Source organism: Salvelinus alpinus, chromosome 8 (assembly GCF_045679555.1).
Source record: "Salvelinus alpinus chromosome 8, SLU_Salpinus.1, whole genome shotgun sequence".
NCBI classification, from domain to species: domain Eukaryota; kingdom Metazoa; phylum Chordata; class Actinopteri; order Salmoniformes; family Salmonidae; genus Salvelinus; species Salvelinus alpinus.
The window spans coordinates 74,466,069-74,485,474 of record NC_092093.1 but is presented as its reverse complement, the minus strand read 5'-3'; the positions used below and the strand labels follow the sequence as shown (position 1 = coordinate 74,485,474).

The 19,406-nt window shown below is 45.5% G+C and overlaps 1 protein-coding gene across 1 annotated transcript in view; it reads right to left on the bottom strand.

Annotated features, from left to right (window-relative positions):
* The window catches only part of cubn (cubilin (intrinsic factor-cobalamin receptor)), a 53,061-nt gene that overhangs the window by 5,815 nt on the left and 27,840 nt on the right, over nucleotides 1-19,406 (bottom strand). Inside the window, exons 30-58 of the mRNA XM_071415069.1 lie at nucleotides 19,142-19,323; nucleotides 18,026-18,182; nucleotides 17,676-17,792; nucleotides 17,356-17,469; nucleotides 16,837-16,965; nucleotides 16,497-16,629; nucleotides 16,028-16,233; nucleotides 15,565-15,746; nucleotides 15,126-15,318; nucleotides 14,830-15,027; nucleotides 14,327-14,473; nucleotides 13,777-13,967; nucleotides 11,713-11,881; nucleotides 11,330-11,504; nucleotides 10,889-11,067; nucleotides 10,427-10,633; nucleotides 10,104-10,244; nucleotides 8,349-8,536; nucleotides 7,915-8,086; nucleotides 7,408-7,611; nucleotides 6,550-6,699; nucleotides 6,133-6,254; nucleotides 5,486-5,711; nucleotides 5,100-5,287; nucleotides 4,633-4,789; nucleotides 4,379-4,528; nucleotides 3,947-4,135; nucleotides 1,375-1,501; nucleotides 600-817 (exon numbers count right to left, since the gene is read on the bottom strand). Of these exons, the coding sequence (XP_071271170.1) occupies nucleotides 600-817; nucleotides 1,375-1,501; nucleotides 3,947-4,135; nucleotides 4,379-4,528; nucleotides 4,633-4,789; nucleotides 5,100-5,287; nucleotides 5,486-5,711; nucleotides 6,133-6,254; nucleotides 6,550-6,699; nucleotides 7,408-7,611; nucleotides 7,915-8,086; nucleotides 8,349-8,536; nucleotides 10,104-10,244; nucleotides 10,427-10,633; nucleotides 10,889-11,067; nucleotides 11,330-11,504; nucleotides 11,713-11,881; nucleotides 13,777-13,967; nucleotides 14,327-14,473; nucleotides 14,830-15,027; nucleotides 15,126-15,318; nucleotides 15,565-15,746; nucleotides 16,028-16,233; nucleotides 16,497-16,629; nucleotides 16,837-16,965; nucleotides 17,356-17,469; nucleotides 17,676-17,792; nucleotides 18,026-18,182; nucleotides 19,142-19,323 (4,911 nt within the window). The remainder of the gene's footprint in view (nucleotides 1-599; nucleotides 818-1,374; nucleotides 1,502-3,946; nucleotides 4,136-4,378; nucleotides 4,529-4,632; nucleotides 4,790-5,099; nucleotides 5,288-5,485; nucleotides 5,712-6,132; nucleotides 6,255-6,549; nucleotides 6,700-7,407; nucleotides 7,612-7,914; nucleotides 8,087-8,348; nucleotides 8,537-10,103; nucleotides 10,245-10,426; nucleotides 10,634-10,888; nucleotides 11,068-11,329; nucleotides 11,505-11,712; nucleotides 11,882-13,776; nucleotides 13,968-14,326; nucleotides 14,474-14,829; nucleotides 15,028-15,125; nucleotides 15,319-15,564; nucleotides 15,747-16,027; nucleotides 16,234-16,496; nucleotides 16,630-16,836; nucleotides 16,966-17,355; nucleotides 17,470-17,675; nucleotides 17,793-18,025; nucleotides 18,183-19,141; nucleotides 19,324-19,406) is intronic.

The window sequence follows — 19,406 nt, the reverse complement described above, 5'->3', positions numbered from 1 at the left end:
GAATCTTGGATTCTTTCTCAGCCCTCTCTATACTTTATAGAGCCTTTTGTATCTAGACTATCAAACACTAATCAACTAGATTAAATGCATAAAAATAAATGGCAAAAGAGATTAAAAAAAAACATTCTCACATTCACGCCCTGTATTCACTAGCTTGATGCATGCATAATGCCTCTCTCTCTCTCTCTCTTTTGTCCTGGTCTGAGTACACTAATATGGCTGGCTGGCCCCCTGCCCATCGGATGGACAAAAGGCTGTTTATGCGCAGCGGGGCAGTCATTGGGAATGTACAGCCCCCCCACACCCCACATAGCGATTTAAGACATGTGGGTTAATATTGGAGAGAGTAGAACAACAATCCTGGCCTCTCACTTCTCTAGAGTGAGTGTAAAACAAACTATGTTAACTTAACGTCGACAGTAGCTTGAGGCCTGAATAAGTATAGGACAATGTAAGATATGTAACCATCTTTTATATAGATACAGTCCGTTGTTTTCAAATAGCCCATATAGTGTCTGGGACACTTAGATAAGAAAAATGTAACACCATCCACTGTTTTTTAATAGACCAATAGAGAAGCCAGGTGTAAGATGACCTACCCAGAGTCTCAATGTAGGTGGCCCGCCAGCCAATCCCAGACACGGATGAGTCGGTCGTGAAGGCGATAAACATCTGATTGGTTGTGGACTGGAGGTTGGGCGGGAGTTCCGTGCCACAGAACTGCCCCATTATAGGAGCCATGGCGTTGGGCCCGTCGTACACGATCACATAGTCATAGCGACAGGACGACGACGCCTCCAGATGGAAGGTGTTCCACCTGATTGGTGGATGGAGAGGCAGAGGGTTATGGGACATCTGAGGAGATGTGGGTGTCACTTAAAGCCTGACATGACTATCTGGAAAAGGTGTCAACCTGTTCATGTGGGTTTGTTTAAGCACTGTCAAGCACAGAAAGTCCCTTAGGAGGAAAGTAATTGTTTTGAGTTAGGAGGTGCCTGGTCCATAGAGGAAATCTTTCCTCATACACCGGGACACACACACACACTCTCTCTCTCTATCTCTATCTCTCTCTCTCTCTCTCTGTGTGGGGGTTATGGTGTGACACAAAGGCATTAACACCTGCAGGTGGAAACGGGGGACATGAGACAGTCTGTTCTCAGAATCAGAATGATCGTACTACACTACAGACATGAGGTACTTATTGTTAGCTCAGAATGCAGTCTGTATGTGCTTTAGACTAAGTCAACACTTCAACTTAAGCCTTGCATTTGCTCCCTGTTCTTATTTTTAATGATGATGGATCGTGTTGGTTTTCTGATCATTATTAGACCTTCTCTGGGTTAGTAGACAAAGCAGCATGTCCCTTGGACTCACTTGAGGTTGATGATCTTGTTTTCAGTGACCACGATGTGGTAGGTACAGTTCATGTTGTGGTGGTAGTTATCGATGCCAGCCGGGCTGCTGACCGTACCAGAAGTGCTGTTGAACACACCTCCACATGCTAACAGTAAAAAACACTGATTAATACCATTCTGACCATACCAGAAACACAAATCCCTTTATTAGTCTCCTTCCTCCCCCTTTTTTCTGCTACTTGATTTAAATATACTTGAATGAATCCTACTTAATTTAATTGTGTTTATTTTCAGACTGTATTTTGTTGTGTGTCTTGGCTCTGAGAGAAGAGCTGTTTTCATCATGAAGCATACAAAAAATAAAGAAATAAGGCTTTTTGTTTTTGACTACTCTGAGTTTTCAATGTGCAGCCAGTCACGCTTACCCTGCCACTCTAGACATGAATCATCTAAAAAGCTTGATGGAGAGTGGTGTCTCCCCCATTATAGAGGCTATAATGGCTGCCCTGTCTGAAGTGTGTGGGTGCCCGTCTGAGTCATTTAGCTACTGATGATAATACATATTTACTGTTCTGTCTGACAGGCTGCATGTCTGAATATTACAGAGGTCAGAGTTAAATCCTTATGAATTGAAGGGTGTGTGTGTGTGCGTGCCTGCGTGTGTGTGCGCGCGTGTGTGCATGCTTTCAGAAAAGTATTCATACCCCTTGACTTATTCCACATTTTGCTGTGTTACAGCCTGAATTCAAAATAGATAACAAAAAAAGAATTGCACCCATTTACCACAATACCCTGTAATGACAAAGTCAAAACATGTTTTTAGAAATGTTATACAATTTGTTGAAAATTAAAGTAGATTTAAGTCAAAACTGTAAATCAGCCACTCGGGAACATTCACGGTCTTCTTGGTAAGCAACTGCAGCGCAGATTTGCCCTTGTGTTTTAGGTTATTGTCCTGCTGAAAGGTGAACCCATCTCCCAGTGTCTGGGGGAAAGCAGACTGAACCAGATTTTCTTCTAGGATTTTGCCTGCGCTTAGCTCCATTACATAATTTTTTTTATCCTGAAAAACTCCCCAGTCCTTAATGTTTTAAAGCACACCCATAACATAGCCATCACCATGCTTGAAAATATGTAGAGTGCTACTCAGTAATGTGTTGTATTGGATTTGCCCCAAAACATAACACATGTATTCAGGATAAAAAGTGAATTGTCTCCCCACATTATTTGCCATATTACTTTAGCGCCTTGTTGCAAACAAGATGCATGTTTTGGAATATATATATTTATAAATCAATTATGTTAGTACTGTGGAGTAACTACAATGTTGTTGAGCCATCCTCAGTTTTATCCTATTATTAACTGTTTTAAAGTCGCAACTGGCCTCATGGTGAAATCCATGAGCGGTTTCCTTCCTCTCCGGCAACTGAGTTAGGAAGGACGCCTGTATCTTTGTAGTGACTGGATGTATTGATACACCATCCAAAAGAGAAATTCATAAGTGCACCCTGCTCAAAGGGATAGTCAATGTCTGCCTTTCATGTCATTTTTTATCCATCTACCAATAGGTGCCCTTCTTTGTGGTTGAATCAGTGTTTAAAATTCACTGCTCGACTGATGGACCTTACAGATAATTGTATGTGTGGGGTACAGAGATTTAAAAAAAAATCATGTTAAACACTATTATTGCACACAGAGTGAGTCCATGCTACTTATTATGTGACTTGTTAAATACATTTTTACTAGGGGACTTATTTAGGCTTGCCATAACAAAGAGGTTGAATCCTTATTGACTCAAGACATTTCAGCTTACATTATTTTATTAATTTGTAAAAAAATAAAAAAGATTTTAAAAAACATAATTCTGTTTTGACATTATGGGGTATTATTGTGTGTAGGCTAGTGACCAAAAAAATGCAATTTAATCCATTTTAAAGTCAGACTGTAACACAACAACATTTGGAAAAAGTAAAATGGGTGTGAATACTTTCTGAAGGCACTGTATGTGTGTGTGGGTCTATTGTGTGTATGTGTTGTCCCTGGCCTGGTATCCATCTGCTGTGGCCTTGTATCCAGAGCCCTCTCTCCTCACAAATCCCCTCTAATTGTTAGAAAGCGCAGCCTCTCTCCATTCCTCACATTCTCCACTGGGCTGAATGGAGCGCCAGAACAACGGCAGCATTCCCCTCTTAATGGTAAACAACCCCAGAACTATGAGGCCCAAAGCCCAAAACTCTGAGCCCAGAGGCTCAGACAGATCCAGTCAGGGCCAGAACGCACTAATACTCAATATGGTAATAGCTCCCCCTTGCCTTTTGTAGGCTAGGTGGACGTTTCACCACATTTGCTAACACAAATAAAATCTTCTCAGATCTTTTCAAGTGCATACAGCAAATGTGTCAAACTCCAGTCCTCTGAAGGTAGTTGGGAACTCTCCTCACCTTGTTGTCTAGGTCTAAATTGGAAATGAAAGGAAATAACAAAAACCAGCAGAGGCACGGCCAGGAATTGAGTTGGACACCTCTGGTAGATGGCTTAGGGTCCAAGGGTTGATTTAGAATTGGGCCTCAGACTTGAAACATGATACTCACGTATAGCTCTGTACTCAGCCAGGAAGCCGTTGTCGTTGATGATGGAGTCGGAGTAGAAGTTGACCAGCATGGGTCCCAGGGTGCTGAAGGGCCCAGGGATGGAGCTGCCACACACTGTGGCCATAGGGGTCCCCGTAGGGTGGGTACCACTGTACACCTTCACCCCATCAAACATACACGTGGAGTGGGCTAGGACAGGACACAAAGGACACAGGCTAGGACAACATGGGGGGAAAATAACTGTAAAAATAATCATAGTATTATGAATGTGATTTGAAGGTAGAATAAGCGACACGCATTTCGGAAGCAGCATATCGGGCTGACTTTCTCAACAGCAAAGAGCAAGAGACAAATCTCTTGTGCAGTTGTTGTTACACAGCTATCATGTTGCAGGAGAGCCAAGATGACCATTTAGATGGTCCTTCTTCTTACCTTCTACCTGGAAGGTGCGGAACTCCAGGATGACAACAGTCTGGGGTCCAACGTCTATGAGGTAACTACAGTCGGAGAATAAGGGGTAGTCGGCTGGGTAGTTGGGCGACACCACCCGGCCGGTGGGGGCAGTGAAGTTAGCCCCACACCCTGAGAGAAGACGCCAACAGAGAGAACTTTATAGTAGTTCAAATACACTGATATATTACGACTGTAAATGTGTACCTAACAGACACTAGTAGTACTCTACTCACGTGTGATGTAGTTGGCTGAGAAGCCTCTTCCTGGAGTCCCAGTGGACTGGAACCTAGTGGTGATGGTGTTGTAGGGAGCGATGATGGGGGCTGGGGCAGTGGTACCACAACCTGTAGCTAGCAGTCCATCAGCGGTCTCACTATCACCTGACCACACCTACAGGTAATACCACACAGATAGTAACAAACAGACGTTATGTTCAGTATGTACTGTACAGTAGGGAGTGATGATGTCGACTGGATCAGTGCTGTCACACCCTGCAGCTAGCAGAACACAGAACCAGTGGCGTACCACACACCCCTGCACAGAACAAGTATACAAAATAATTCCCACTCCTTGGGTTCAATATTTTAGTCATATGATGTCAGCGGAGCATCAACCTTGCAATACCAAAGGCTATTTTAATAGAGGGCGCAATCTTATCAAGCAAGTGTAGGAGATAGGAGGTTCAATAGTGTGTGTTCACCTTGATGTAGCTGCTCTGACACTGCCCGTTGGCATCAGGGATCTGGAAGTCAGAGTTGAAGTTCATCTCCAGGTGGCTACCCTCGGAGGCGATGATGGTCCAGGAACACTCGATGTTGGCAGGGAAGTTCTGGGGGTAGTTGGGAGACTTGATGACGCCAGTGTCAGCGTGTATCACTCCTCCACAGCCTGTAGGGATACAACAGTACATCATGTTTCACAACATATCACACAACTATCACAGAACAATCCCAAGACCAGGGCTGGGGTGAATTCCATATAAATTCAGTTAATCCAGAAAGTAAACTGAAATTCCAAGTCCAATTTCCATCCTTGCTTAACCCTTGCCAAGACGACATCCTGGTCACTCATCGGCCCATAGCCTACCTGAGGAGTCAGTTGACCAGGTGGCCACAAACCCTCCTCTGGACACTGAGTGATCGGCCAGGAAAACCACCACCAGCTTGTTGGACCCTGATTGGATGGTTCCCGGGGAGGTGGTTCCACAGTACTGGCCAATCACAGGAGACCCTGGGGAGCCCCCGTTGAAGATGGTGACAGAGTCCCAGCCACAGGTATTGTGAGGCTCCAGGTTGAAGTAGCTGAAGGTGAGCTGAGGGGGACAACAGGGGGTAAATGGAGGGGTGGTTTGAATGTTTTTTAAGGTAAATCTGTATGGTATGTGATGGCTGTTTGTGTTGCACAAGTTGAGTTTATATTATACCATCCAATTTATAGCACCAGCTCTGCATAAATACCATACACTACATCAATGTTACTATTAATGTCACTATTACCTAAGAAATTGACCATCCAGGTAAACAAATATAACAATCACACCATCTACCAGAAGACATTAGAGAAACGCATCACAAAACCTCTTCACTTCCCAATATGGCTAGCTAGCTAGTTCACATGCTGATTGATATTGGTCTTACAGTGTTAGCTATGTAGCTAAATTTAGCTACCAAACCACACACACAAGATTTAACCCAGCTCCAGGACGTGCTGCTGAGGGATTCTCTACTACTCACAGTGATGGTGTGGCCCTCAGGGGCCTCCAGTAACCAAGCACAGCGACTGGGGCTGGGGTAGAGGTTAGGGTAGGCAGGGCTGGAGATTACGCCTCCCTGTCCGGTCTGCCAACCACCACATTCTATAGGGAGGTAAGGAGACAGAGGTAGAGGTTAGGAGCTAGACACAATGGCTGAGTAAAAAGGTAAATGTTTGGGAAGGCAGGATTATACCTCCCCAGTCTACCAACCACCCCGCTATATAGGGAGATGGAGAGGTTATGAAGATTGTAATGCTACATTTCATATCTTGATGCCTTAGTGGAGCATTGATCTGTGTCTGATATCCCTCCGAATAAAACTAGTGGTGCTTGGACCACATGATGTTGAGTTTAGAGATATTGAGGAACTGTACGTGAGAGATGGGGCTAAGCTCACCTGAGAATAAGTACTTGGCCTTGAAGCCCAGGTCTCCTATAGCTTGGTTGGTCTGGAAGTGGACCCAGAGTTCAGGGGTGGACACCACCAGGGGAATCATAGGAGTGGTCTGGCCACAGAACTGGGCCAGCAGCTCCCCGCTAGAGTCACCTAGGAAAGGAAGATGCACAACATCCACACAGTTACACAGCCGGTTTCTGGGGATCAGTTACAGAAAGGTTAGGCACATAATCACTTGTCTTTATCACTTCGGGGAAATTTCCCAGACACAGATTACGATTAGTCCTGGAATAAAAAGCAAGCTCACTGCATCGCAGTGCTAGAGGAGTTACTACAGACCCGGATTCATTCCCGGGCTGTGCCACAACCGGCCGTGGCCGGGAGTCCCATAGGACGGCACACAATTGGCCCAGCGTCATCCGGGTTAGGGGAGGGTTTGGCAGGTGGGGCTTTACTTGGCTCATCGCGCTCTAGCGACTCCTTGTGGCGGGTCGGGTGCCTGCAGGCTGACCCCGGTTGCCAGTTGAACGGTGTTTCCTCCTACACATTGGTGCGGCTGGCTTCTAGGTTAAGCTGGTGGGTGTTAAGGAGTGCAGTTAGGTGGGTCATGTTTTGGAGGACGCATGACTCCACCTTCGCCTCTACCGAGCCCGTTGGGGAGTTGCAGCGATGAGACAAGATTGAAAATTGTGGAGAAAAAAAGGGGTAAAATTTAAATGCAAAAAATATATATATATATTTTTTCTACGGCTATGCTTAAATCTGTGTCTGTGAAACCACCCCAATGAGTAGTTACTTTGGATACGAACGTAAACATTCTTCGATTAGCAAAACGACACATCCAGCGTTGTGACTCACCGAGGCGGAACTCTATGTAGTCGGACTCGCAGGTCTGATGGTTCTCCAGGTGTAGGTCTTCTAGGATTACCACGATGGACGAGTTGATTTGTGTAGGGTTCTGGATCAGCCACTCACAGTTCAGGTTGTTGCTGTAGTTAGAGGCGAGGTAGCCCGGGGAGGTGAAGTTACCTCCAGCTGGGTCACTGAGGATGCCACCACACACTATGGAGAAGGACAGAGGTTTAGAACAAGAAAGCACTGAAGGGTATTTTAAATGTATGATATTTCACTTAAGAGCAGTTCTGATAATTCAAATCCAAATGTTAACATCCCTATGAGGATGGCAACACACTTTACACATTAAAGACATACTTTGCATAAAAAGTGTCTTTAAATGTCTTTGAAAGAGGTAAAAACTGCAATGGCCACCTTTATTATTAACCCTTATTAACCCTGAGAACACATGATCTTATACTAACATCCTGGGGAAAGTTGCTAGGAAAAGGAGAGTAAAGCTGTACTCACATGCATCTTCATTGGAGGAGTAGGTAGCTGTAAAGCCTCCATTGGAGACAGAGGAGTCGGTACGGAACACTACAGTCATGGTGTTGCCTGACGACTTAACCTGGTAGCCTGTTGGCACGGTGCCACACAACCGCTCGATATGAGGGGCGGTTACCGCCACGCCGTTTAACACCTGAGGGAGGAGAACCACGCCATCAGAACCAGTTAGAACCATTAGAACTGCATTAGAACCAATAAAGTCAAACTGGAAGCATGGAAAGAACCATGGATGTGACCTGGCTGATTATGTGCTAGAAGAATTGAGTAGAATTGAATCTTAGATGATATGACTACACAGCAAGTGGAAGCAAATGAGAAAATAAAACAACACACCGACTTAAATGATGAAAAAGTGAACCTAAAAGAAGAGAAGCTGAAAGATAAGTGGGACCCACATCCACATAGTCGGCGTAGCAGCTGCTGCTGCTGGTGCCCTCCAGCCGAAGGTCGTTGATGGTGAGAGTGACCCTCCTGCCCGGGACCACAGTGATCTCCCAACGACACGTACGGCTGTGAGGGTACAGGTTGGGATAGTTAGGGGACGAGATGGTCCCCGAGGGAGCGTTCAGCTCACCTCCACACACTGTAGGGGGACAGGACGGAAAGAATGAGAAAGAAAGAACGGGTTGTTAACATCAACACAGCTTATTAACTTTTACTGTCAGCTAGTCATTTTCACTGCTAATACCAATACTACACAAAGCTATGACACAAAAATCACACACACAGCTCATTTGGAAAGTTTTCAGACCTTCCCCTTTTCTACATTTTGATATGTTACAGCCTTATTCTAAAACTGATAAAATCTTGTTTTTCCTTATCAATCTACACACACTACCCCATAATGACAAAGCAAAAATAGGTTTTCAGAAACGTTTGCTAATTTATAAAAAAAGATAAAATAAGATACTTTATTTCAGACCCTTTGCTATGAGACACCTAAATTGAGCTCAGGTACATTCTGTTTCCGTTGATCATCCTTGAGATGTCTCTACAACTTGATTAGAGTCCACCTGTGGTCAATTCAATTGATTGACATGATTTGGAAAGGCACACACCGTTGACAGTGCATGTCAGAGCAAAAACCAAGCCATGAGGTCGACGGAATTGTACGTAGAGCTCCGAGACAGGATTGTGTCGAGGCACATATCTGGGGAAGGGTATAAAAACATTCTGCAGCATTGAAGGTCCACAAGAACACAGTGGCCTCCATCATTCTTAAATGGAAGACGTTTGGAACCACCAACACTCTTCCTAGAGCTAGCAGACCCAGCCAAACTGAGCAATCGGAGGAGAAGGGCCTTGGTCAGGGAGGTGACCAAGAACCCGATGGTCACTCTGACAGAGCTCTAGAGTTCCTCTGTGGAGATGGGAGAACCTTCCAGAAGGAAAACCATCTCTCAGCACTCCACCAATCAGGCCTTTATGGTAGAGCGGGCAGGCGGAAGCCACTCCTCAGTAAAAGGCACATGACAGCCCGCTTGGAGTTTGCCAAAAGGCATCTAAAGACTATCAGACCATGAGAAACAAGATTCTCTGGTCTGATGATTTCAAGATTGAACTCTTTGCCCTGAATGCCAAGCGTCACGTCTGGAGGAAACCTAGCACCATCCCTACGGTGAAGCATGTTGGTAGCAGCATCATGCTGTGTTTTTGTTTTCAGCGGCAGGGACTGGGAGACCAGTCGGGATCGAGGGAAAGATGAACGGAGCAAAGTACAGAGAGATCCTTTATGAAAACCTGCACCAGAGCACTCAGGACCTCAGCCTGGCTGAAGGTTCACCTTCCAAAAGGACAATGACCCTAAGCACACAGCCAAGACAACGCAGGAGTGGCTTTGGGACAAGTCTCTGAAGAATGTGAGAAACTCCCCAAATACAGGTGTGCCAAGCTTGTACCCAAGAAGACTCAAGGCTGTAATCGCTGCCAAAAGGTGCTTCAACAAAGTACTGAGTAAAGGGTCTGAATACTATGTGTGATATCAGTTTTTTTTATTTGTAATACATTTGCAAAAATTTCTAAAAATCAGTTTTTGCTTTGTCATTATGGGGTATTGTGTGTACATTTAAGAATAAGGCTGTAACGTTACCAAATTTGGAAAAAGTAAAGGGGTCTGAATACTTTCCGAATGCACTGTAATTGACTTGTACCTTCCACACTGCCCACAAAGGACAGAGTGAATCCTGGGGCGTTTCCACTGCTGTCGCTGACAAACTTGACATAAGCAAAGCTGTCTCCTGTTTCCACAGGGCTAGGTATGCTGTTCCCACAATGCTTTCCCAGGAAGCGCCCTGGAACAGGACATACCGGCAACACATTCCTCAACTTATATTTCATCACATTAGACAAAATGAATTACACAAATTGACAAACTGAATTAGACTTCTTAGAAAAGAGATATAACACCGCTGTCATTTTTAGGCAGAACATTTCTAGAAACATGTCAAGAATCCGTAAACATAGAACAGGTTACCTGAGGCATTGTACTCTCGTATCTCGACATAGTCACCGCTGCAGTCTACTGTGCTCTGCAGGCTGAAGTTGTTGAAGCTGATGGTGAGGTAGTGTCCTGTAGGGCCCTCCAGGTACCACGCACAGGATAAGCTGTCTGGGTAGTTCGCAGGGAAACCTGGGCTCTTGAGGTTAACACTCTGGCCCGTGTATGTGCCTCCACACGTGGCTGTGTTGGATTGAAAAGACAAAAAAAACTGAGATTGAGATCCGGGTCATTCCAAGTATCTCCTGCATCTTGTAGAAGAGGCAGCGAAATCCATCTGCGTTCTGAGATATGTTTGATACTGTAACATGCCCACTGAAAGGGTTCATGGTCTATGTAGGTGGTAAAGTGTATTTGAGTGAGTGTGTGAGCGTGTGCGAGACTGTACTAGGGAGTGTGGCGGAGTGGGTTGATTCTGTTCGAGTTACACACACTCACCGATGGAGTACTTGGCCTTGAAGCCCTTGTGTGTGATGCTGGAGTCTGTGCGGAAGCGCAGGTACATGGTGGAGCCAGTGGAATGCTCGGTAGAGGGCCTGGTGTTGCCACACAGTTTTGCGAGGGAGTTGGCATCAGAGGTGGCACCATCACGGACCTCAACGTAGTCATATAAACAGCTGATGACAAAACATTGGGGGTAAATCTCATGAAATTGTTTTCTTCAAAAAATGTAACAACAACAGAATGGTACAATATATAGCTCTTGGATCCATTCTATTGGAAACACTGTCATACTCTGTGCTCATATATAAGAAACATATGGCGTTCTGTACTCATATATAAGAAACATGACATAAGAACTTATAACAAGTACAAGTAAAAAGAAACATGATGAAGAATTACAACATGACGATGATATCAAATGGGACATTTTCATACTTGGACGTAGGCTCGATGTCGAAGTCATCGTCAAAGTCGATCTGGACAGACTCCCCGTTGGGCACGGTGATGACCCAGATACAGTCCATGTTCTGGGGGTAGTTCTGGGGGTAGTTGGGTGACGTGATATAGCCTGGAGGGTCTGAGTCACTTAACACAATGCTTCCTCCACAAGCTACAGGAGGAGAGGAAATACATGTGATAAGGAAAATCTAGAAATCAGAAAGTATTTTCTCACATACACTTTGACTTCTATGCTCTTAAGCCCAAAATACAGTGATGTCTCAATCATGTAAAAACATACATTACAGTGTTTCTATCTAAACCTTTGATTGTCTGTGTTATAAACATGTTATAACAATTTACTGTTATTACAGTCTCACCCTGGCTGTGGGCCTCAAAGATCAGTTTGAAGCCACTGCCCTCGTTGGTGGCGTCTGAGATGAATCGTATGTGGAGGTTGTTGTCTGTTGTCTGGGTGATGGAAGGGGGGCTGGTGCCACACAGACGACCCCCCAGAGAGGGGGCTGAGGCATCCGGACCGTTCCTCAACTAAGACAGACAGGCGGCGGGTTGAACACACACGCGCACACACACACACAGTAACAATCACAGTAACGCACGCACACACACAGAGGGGTAAGGGTCATGTTACAATCCATATCACTCCCTGGGTAAATTGAATCTGTCAGAGCAAATCACTCTTCCTTGCTATAACAAGGTGTAGTATATTATGTGTAGTGTAGTATATAACTGTGACTTTCAAAATTATTTAGGAGACTGGTTCATTCACTATATAAACTCAGCAAAAAAAGAAACGTCCTCTCACTGTCAACTGCGTTCATTTTCAGCAAACTTAGCGTAAATATTTGTATGAACATAAGATTCAACAACTGAGACATAAACTGAACAAGTTCCACAGACATGTGACTAACAGAAATGGAATAATGTGTCCCTGAACAAAGGGGGGGGGTTCAAAATCAAAAGTAACAGTCAGTATCTGGTGTGGCCACCAGCTGCATTAAGTACTGCAGTGCATCTCCTCCTCATGGACTGCACCAGATTTGCCAGTTCTTGCTGTGAGGTGTTACCCCACTTTTCCACCAAGGCACCTGCAAGTTCCCGGACATTTCTGTGGGGAATGGCCCTAGCCCTCACTCTCCGATCCAACAGGTCCCAGACGTGCTCAATGGGATTGAGATCCGGGCTCTTCGGCTGGCCATGGCAGAACACTGACATTCCTGTCTTGCAGGAAATCACACACAGAACGAGCAGTATGGCTGGTGGCATTGTCATGCTGGAGGGTCATGTCAGGATGAGCCTGCAGGAAGGGTACCACATGAGGGAGGAGGATGTCTTCCCTGTAATGCACAGCGTTGAGATTGCCTGCAATGACAACAAGCTCAGTCCGATGATGCTGTGACATACCGCCCCAGACCATGACGGACCCTCCACCTCCAAATCGATCCCGCTCCAGACTACAGGCCTCGGTGTAACACTCATTCTTTCGACGATAAACGCGAATCCGACCATCACCCCTGGTGAGACAAAACCACGACTCGTCAGTGAAGAGCACTTTTTGCCAGTCCTGTCTGGTTCAGCGACGGTGGGTTTGTGCCCATAGGCGACGTTGTTGCCGGTGATGTCTGGTGAGGACCTGCCTTACAACAGGTCTACAATCCCTCAGTCCAGCCTCTCTCAGCCTATTGCGGACAGTCTGAGTACTGATGGAGGGATTGTGCGTTCCTGGTGTAACTCGGGCAGTTGATGTTGTCATCCTGTACCTGTCCCGCAGGTGTGATGTCGGGCTGTACCGATCCTGTGCAGGTGTTGTTACACGTGGTCTGCCACTGTGAGGACGATCAGCTGTCTGTCCTGTCTCCCTGTAGCACTGTCTTAGGCGTCTCACTGTACGGACATTGCAATTTTTTGCCCTGGCCACATCTGCAGTCCTCATGCCTCCTTGCAGCATGCCTAAGGCACATTCACGAAGATGAGCAGGGACCCTGGGCATCGTTCTTTTGGTGTTTTTCGGAGTCAGTAGAAAGGCCTCTTTAGTGTCCTAAGTTTTCATAACTGTGACCTTAATTGCCTACCGTCTGTAAGCTGTTAGTGTCTTAACGACCGTTCCACAGGTGCATGTTCATTAATTGTTTATGGTTCATTGAACAAGCATGGGAAACAGTGTTTAAACCCTTTACAATGAAGATCTGTGAAGATATTTGGATTTTTACAAATTATCTTTTAAAGACAGGGTCCTGAAAAAGGGATGTTTATTTTTTTCCTTAGTTTATAATCAACCTGATCATGCTTCAAATAACTATTTGTCTAAGCAGCATCCATTGGTGATATACAACTATACAAGTTATATAAAATATTATAAACATGTCACAATGCATTTGATGTTAGTAAATATCTGAATACTTCCCAAATGCACTGTATCTCACCTCTAGGTAGTCTCCAGAGCTGCAGGCAGTGCCGAAGCCCTGGACCTGGAACGGGCTCTGGATGTTAACAGACACTCTGAAGCCTGGGGTCACCATCACGTGCCAGCTACAGTCCAGATTGGACGGGTAGTTCTCGGGGTACCACGGGGTGGAGATTACACCCCTGTCCACGTGCAGCAGACCACCACAACCTAGAAGGAGAATTAGAAAACAATAACTTCATTGTCACTTGTCAAAGAGATACTGAGAGTTTTCTTTTTCCTTTAGATAAATACAGTCAATGATATCAACCTCTATGAAATCAGAATGATCTGCATTGTCAAAGTCATAGAGAAACAGAATCCAGGAAGAATTAAAACCTATGATACAAACCAATATAAAATCAACAGCCTGGGATTTTAACCAATAAGACACGAGCAAGATTAAGAGAATGAGATGTGAACCGATGACACATTAGCAGGGTAAACGACATGACATGTCAACCAAGTTAGCAGGGTCAACAACCTCCAGTGATTGGATTGCTTCAGAGAAGGGTTGTGAGTGAGCTCACCCTTGGAGTAGGAAGCGTTGAAGCCCTTCCCGGAGACGCTGCTATCTGAGGTGAAGCGGAGGAACATGGAATCCCCTGTAGAGTGGATGGGACCAGGCAGCTCACGGCCACACACAGTGTTCAGCAGGGGGGACAGGTTGGTTTCACCTGGGGGAGGAGAACACACACTGGGGTAAACATTAGGAACACAAAGGAAAGGACATGCAGTGTTCACTGAGGAGACGTGTCCATTTGCTTAGCTAAAACATAAAACACACTGCACAGTGTTGTGGTAGTGACATACTGTCTCCCAGACACTAGAAAGTAAACCTCAGTGTTTTACGCTTCACACAAAGCTGATTAACCAGTAGTCTAGTATAAAGGTGTTACTAAACCATGGTCATGTTCAGTTTGCACAAAACAGAAGAACACACAGTGAAACAAACAGGCACTATCTGAGAAATACTAGATTTTTTGCTACAGTGTGGTCTAATGAACAGGATCCAGGCCTCTCTCTCACTCACCATCCCTGATGACCAGGCTGTCGAAGTAGCAGGTGGAGTAGTCCTCCATGTCCAGAGACAGCAGGTTGAACTCCACAATAGAGTTAGGGGAACGAATGACCCAGGTACACTCCAGGTTAGCGTCATAGCTGTCTGGCCAGCCGGGGGAGAAGAGGAACCTGGGGCTGGCGCCTGGCATCAGAGCCCCCCCACAGGCACCTACATACAGAGAGAGAGAGAGATAGAAATCAGTATAGTAACACACATGGATGGGTGCACGGACAGGTGCACAAACACCCACTGGCTTAAACACACACCTGGTGCTATGGTGGGCAGGGGTCCAGAGCTCTGTATGGCTGACCATTCAATGAGGAAGCCTCTTCCCCCCACCACAGTGTCCGACTGGAACTCTAGAGTCACGGTGCTGCCAGAGCTACTGACCGAGGCGGGCAGGGATAGACCGCAGAACTTCCCCAGGGAGTAGGCGTGGATGTTGGGCCCGTCAAATATCTGACCACACACAGAGAGAGAGGTTAGAAGTTATGAACAAGACTGGGCAAATGGTTTATGGTTCCCGATATGATGTTCTTATATAACATTCGTATTATATTATTCATGTTCACAGTGAGTTTTTCAAGGATGATAGTGATCTAACATTTCCTAATATCAAAACGAAGATGACTTTTAGGGACTTTGAATTCTACGGAAGGAAGAGGTTGTCATTTCAAAAGGATCAGTCGCCTCGACGACGCACACCTTAAGCTGGTCATAGTAGCAGTCGTACAGGTCCTCGATGTCCATGTCTAGGAAGTGGATCTGTATGTAGTCGTCTCCGGGTACAGTGATGGTCCAGCGGTAGTCTGCGTTGTTGGGGTATGTCCGGGGGTACAGTGGAGACGCTATCTGTCCTGACGTACCTGTGATGTCATTCCCATACACTGGAGAAGGAGAGACCACATGTCCTGTGTTTAGCATACCGAGTATGGCTGGACGCATCTAAAGCTAAAGTACTGTATCTTGTCATTGAAAGCGTTTGTGCATCAGTAGAAGAAGATAGATCACCGACAGAGATGTGATGCTGGGCATGGAGTCAACAGAACGGATAAGCATCTGAAGAGATGCATTGTGTCATCGAGAGAGTGGGTTGTACAGTAAGACACTACGGCCCTCAGCAGAACACACGCATGCACGCGCCCACAAAAACCCAACACACACTCACAGTGGGAGAAGGTAGCTCTGAATCCAGCTCCGCTGAGAGAGGAGTCTGAGCGGAACTTGACCCACAGGATGTGGCCAATCAGAGACGTGTAGTTGGAGGGGAGGGAGACCCCACAGAACCGACCAACCAGAGCGCCTGTAGAGTTTCCCTCCCGGATCTCCAGGTAATCGTTGTTACAGTCAGAACTCTGCTGCAGCTGGAACATACTGGCACAGGAGAGGTAAATAATAACTTTTAGCTTAGTCATTGATGTGTAACGACCTATGTAATAACACTGTTATAACCACTGCATTTTGAACTTATTCCAGGGTGAAAGAACATATTATTTAATGATCTTCCCTGAGGCAATGTCTTACAGTATAATAAATATTCAGAATACGTAGAAGATGCAATATGGAGGCATTTGATCATGTAATAACCCATGTAATAACCCGTGTAATAACCCGTGCAATAAGTATAGGAGACTCACATGAAGGAGAGCTGGAGGCGGTTGCCGGGGGAGCTGGTGATGGTCCAGACACACTCCACGTTGGGAGGGTAGGCATCAGGGTAGTTAGGACTGTTAAAGGCCCCTGTCTCCATGAGCAAGTCCCCTCCACAGCCTAGGAGAGGAAGACGGGGTTAGGATTAGTGAGAGGAGGGTTAGAGTTAGTCGCTGTCAGAACTGATCACTTACAGATGATATGGAGATTTCCAAAAAGATAGGCAATAGGCAGCAGTAGACATGTGGAATCAAACCCAATTTCTGAAGGTACTTTAAGACCTTATGTGACACAACCATTGGGTCCCACTAATAGATTTAGCATTACTTGAGGTGGAGCCAGTGTAGGTTGCTCTGAAGCCCTTCATGGCGACAGAGGAGTCAGAGACAAAGTTGACGACCAGGGCGTTGCTGAACGATGTGACTGGGTGAGGGATCTCAGTGCCACAGTAACGACCTGAGGGGAAAATAAATATCACCACAACTAACATGGAAAACATCATCTATCATTGTGTTGGAGTAGTAATCAGTAATACTTCGGCACAGTATTTTTTCATGTTAAAGGCCATGTGCTGCAACAATGACATTACCCTTCACACTCGTGGGAATTTGCTTATATGAGCATGTTACGGTACAGCCACAGCGTACCAATGTAGGAGGTGATCAGTGCTCAAATCGGCCATTTTCAACCGTATACGGTTACGAGTGTAAAGGGTTACACAGTCTCTGTTATATCCCGTTCTTGTTTATATTCTTCTATAGTATGTAGCCTCAGAGGACCAGTATCCACTGTGTAGCACTGATCTGTATTATTTTATATTATTTATTTTCTGTAACATGACCTTACCAATGACTGGTGCCATGTAGTTATCTCCATCTAGGATCTCCACAGCGTCGTGGGAACAGTTGGAGTTGAGACTCTCCAGCTCAAAGTCCGTAAACGACAGGGTCACATGGTTGACTGTGCATTGGGTAGAGTGTGGAAAGAGAAAACAAGACACAGCATCACTTCAGTTTGTTACCGATAACTATCAATTACATTGCAATATAAAAACAAAGTATCATTGGTTAATACAAATACCAAAGCTGGCAGGCCATTGAAATGAATGGGAGTTGTAGTGCAGTGGATAGAGTGGTGTGTATCTGTGATGTGATTGGCTAACTCACATGGCAACTGAGCCTTGATGATCCAGCTGCAGTTCTGATTGGCTGGGTAAACAGCAGGGTACCGTGGCGATGCGATGGCCCCACCCACGTCATCTGTCAAGAAGGTGGCTCCACAAGCTGAGAGAAATAAAAGTTTCTTACCAATAAGAATCCAAACCAAAATCTACACTTTTATAACAAAATGTGTTTTATAAACATTTGTTTTTCAATGTTGGAACAGACTTCGTCCACATAAATATTTTTTTATAATAAACCAGAATGTGTTCAATGTCTCAATAATGGCTAAGAGAGGTAAAGTATATGTATCAATATTTGTATCTATTGCCGTGCGAGCTGTGCTGATGACCCACCCTCGGAGAAGGTGGCGGCAAAGCCCCGGTGGTTGAGGCTGGCATCAGATCTGAACCGCACAAAAATGGTGTTCTGGGTGGAGGTGATGGGGGCGGGCCGTGTCTGACCACACACTTGACCCAGCAGCGGAGCAGATATACTGGGTCCATCATAGATCTACACACACACGGAACGTAAAGATGAGAAGTTGATATTCAGAATGGAAAATATGGAATACTTTCTGTTTCCTGTAGTTCGTGTCTCACAATGAAGTGAAAAAATGACATATGATCGGTCATTCACCAGCTCTTTATTTTTATTTTTAAAATGTTATTTAACTAGGCAAGTCAGTTAAGAACCAATTCTTATTTACAATGACGGCCTAGGAACAGTGGGTTAACTGCCTTGTTCAGGGGCAGAACAACAGATTTTTACCTTGTCAGCTCGGGGATTCGATCTAGCAACCTTTCGGTTACTGCCCAACGCTCTAACCACTAGGCTACCTGCCTGACTCATACAGGGGCTTTTCAAAGGATAACTATTCTGTTGGCTACCTCAACGCAGTATTTCATAGCAGCTGTATCTTACACACTGAATGCTCTTTCGCATAGACTGAATGTTACTTGTTTCCCTGAACAGAATCTGTAGCACTAGCTTTTGTCACGGACCACTAGGGCACTTGACCAGTGGGACATCAGGGTGTTAGCATTCACATAATTTCAGTGGTACTGTCTGCCCTTCACTGTGTTAACAATTGGCCCTGGAAGATGACAAGAAGACGGCCAAACCACAGAGAGACAAAGAGCTCTGCTCTGTTCGCGTTTTGTCTCTCTGTGATGGGGGGGATGGGAGGATGGTAACAAAGGCCACTTAGAACGGCAGAGGCAGTGGGAGGGACAGATTGGAAACTGCCCTCAGAACAGCGGTTGATATTTCAATAGAATGTCTCAGTGTTCAGATGCCAAGTTTCTTTCAGAGGACCTTGACATCTGTTAGTGTGGACTTGCCAATACCGTGACATTGAGAGAGATAGTGGCATAAAGACACGAGAACCACAACCACATTCCTCATTTCCTCCTCATCCCAGGAGTAATAATACCATACACACGTTATCATTCAGAAAGTAAGTCACTCACAGCTACATGGTCCCACTGGCACGTGGAGTGGAGCTCTATGTCCAGGTCAGTGAAGTTGAAGAGGACCCGGTGGCCTACATCCACTGAGATGGTCCAGGAACAGTCCACCATGTTGGGGTAGTTGGCGGGGTAGTTGGGGGAGTGGATCTCTCCACTGGGGGCCTTGATCGGACCTCCACATCCTGGGGAGGAAGAGAGGAGGGGGGGGGGATGAAGCGGGATTTAGTGAAAACCTGTGTATTTGTGTGTATGTGCAGTACAGTAT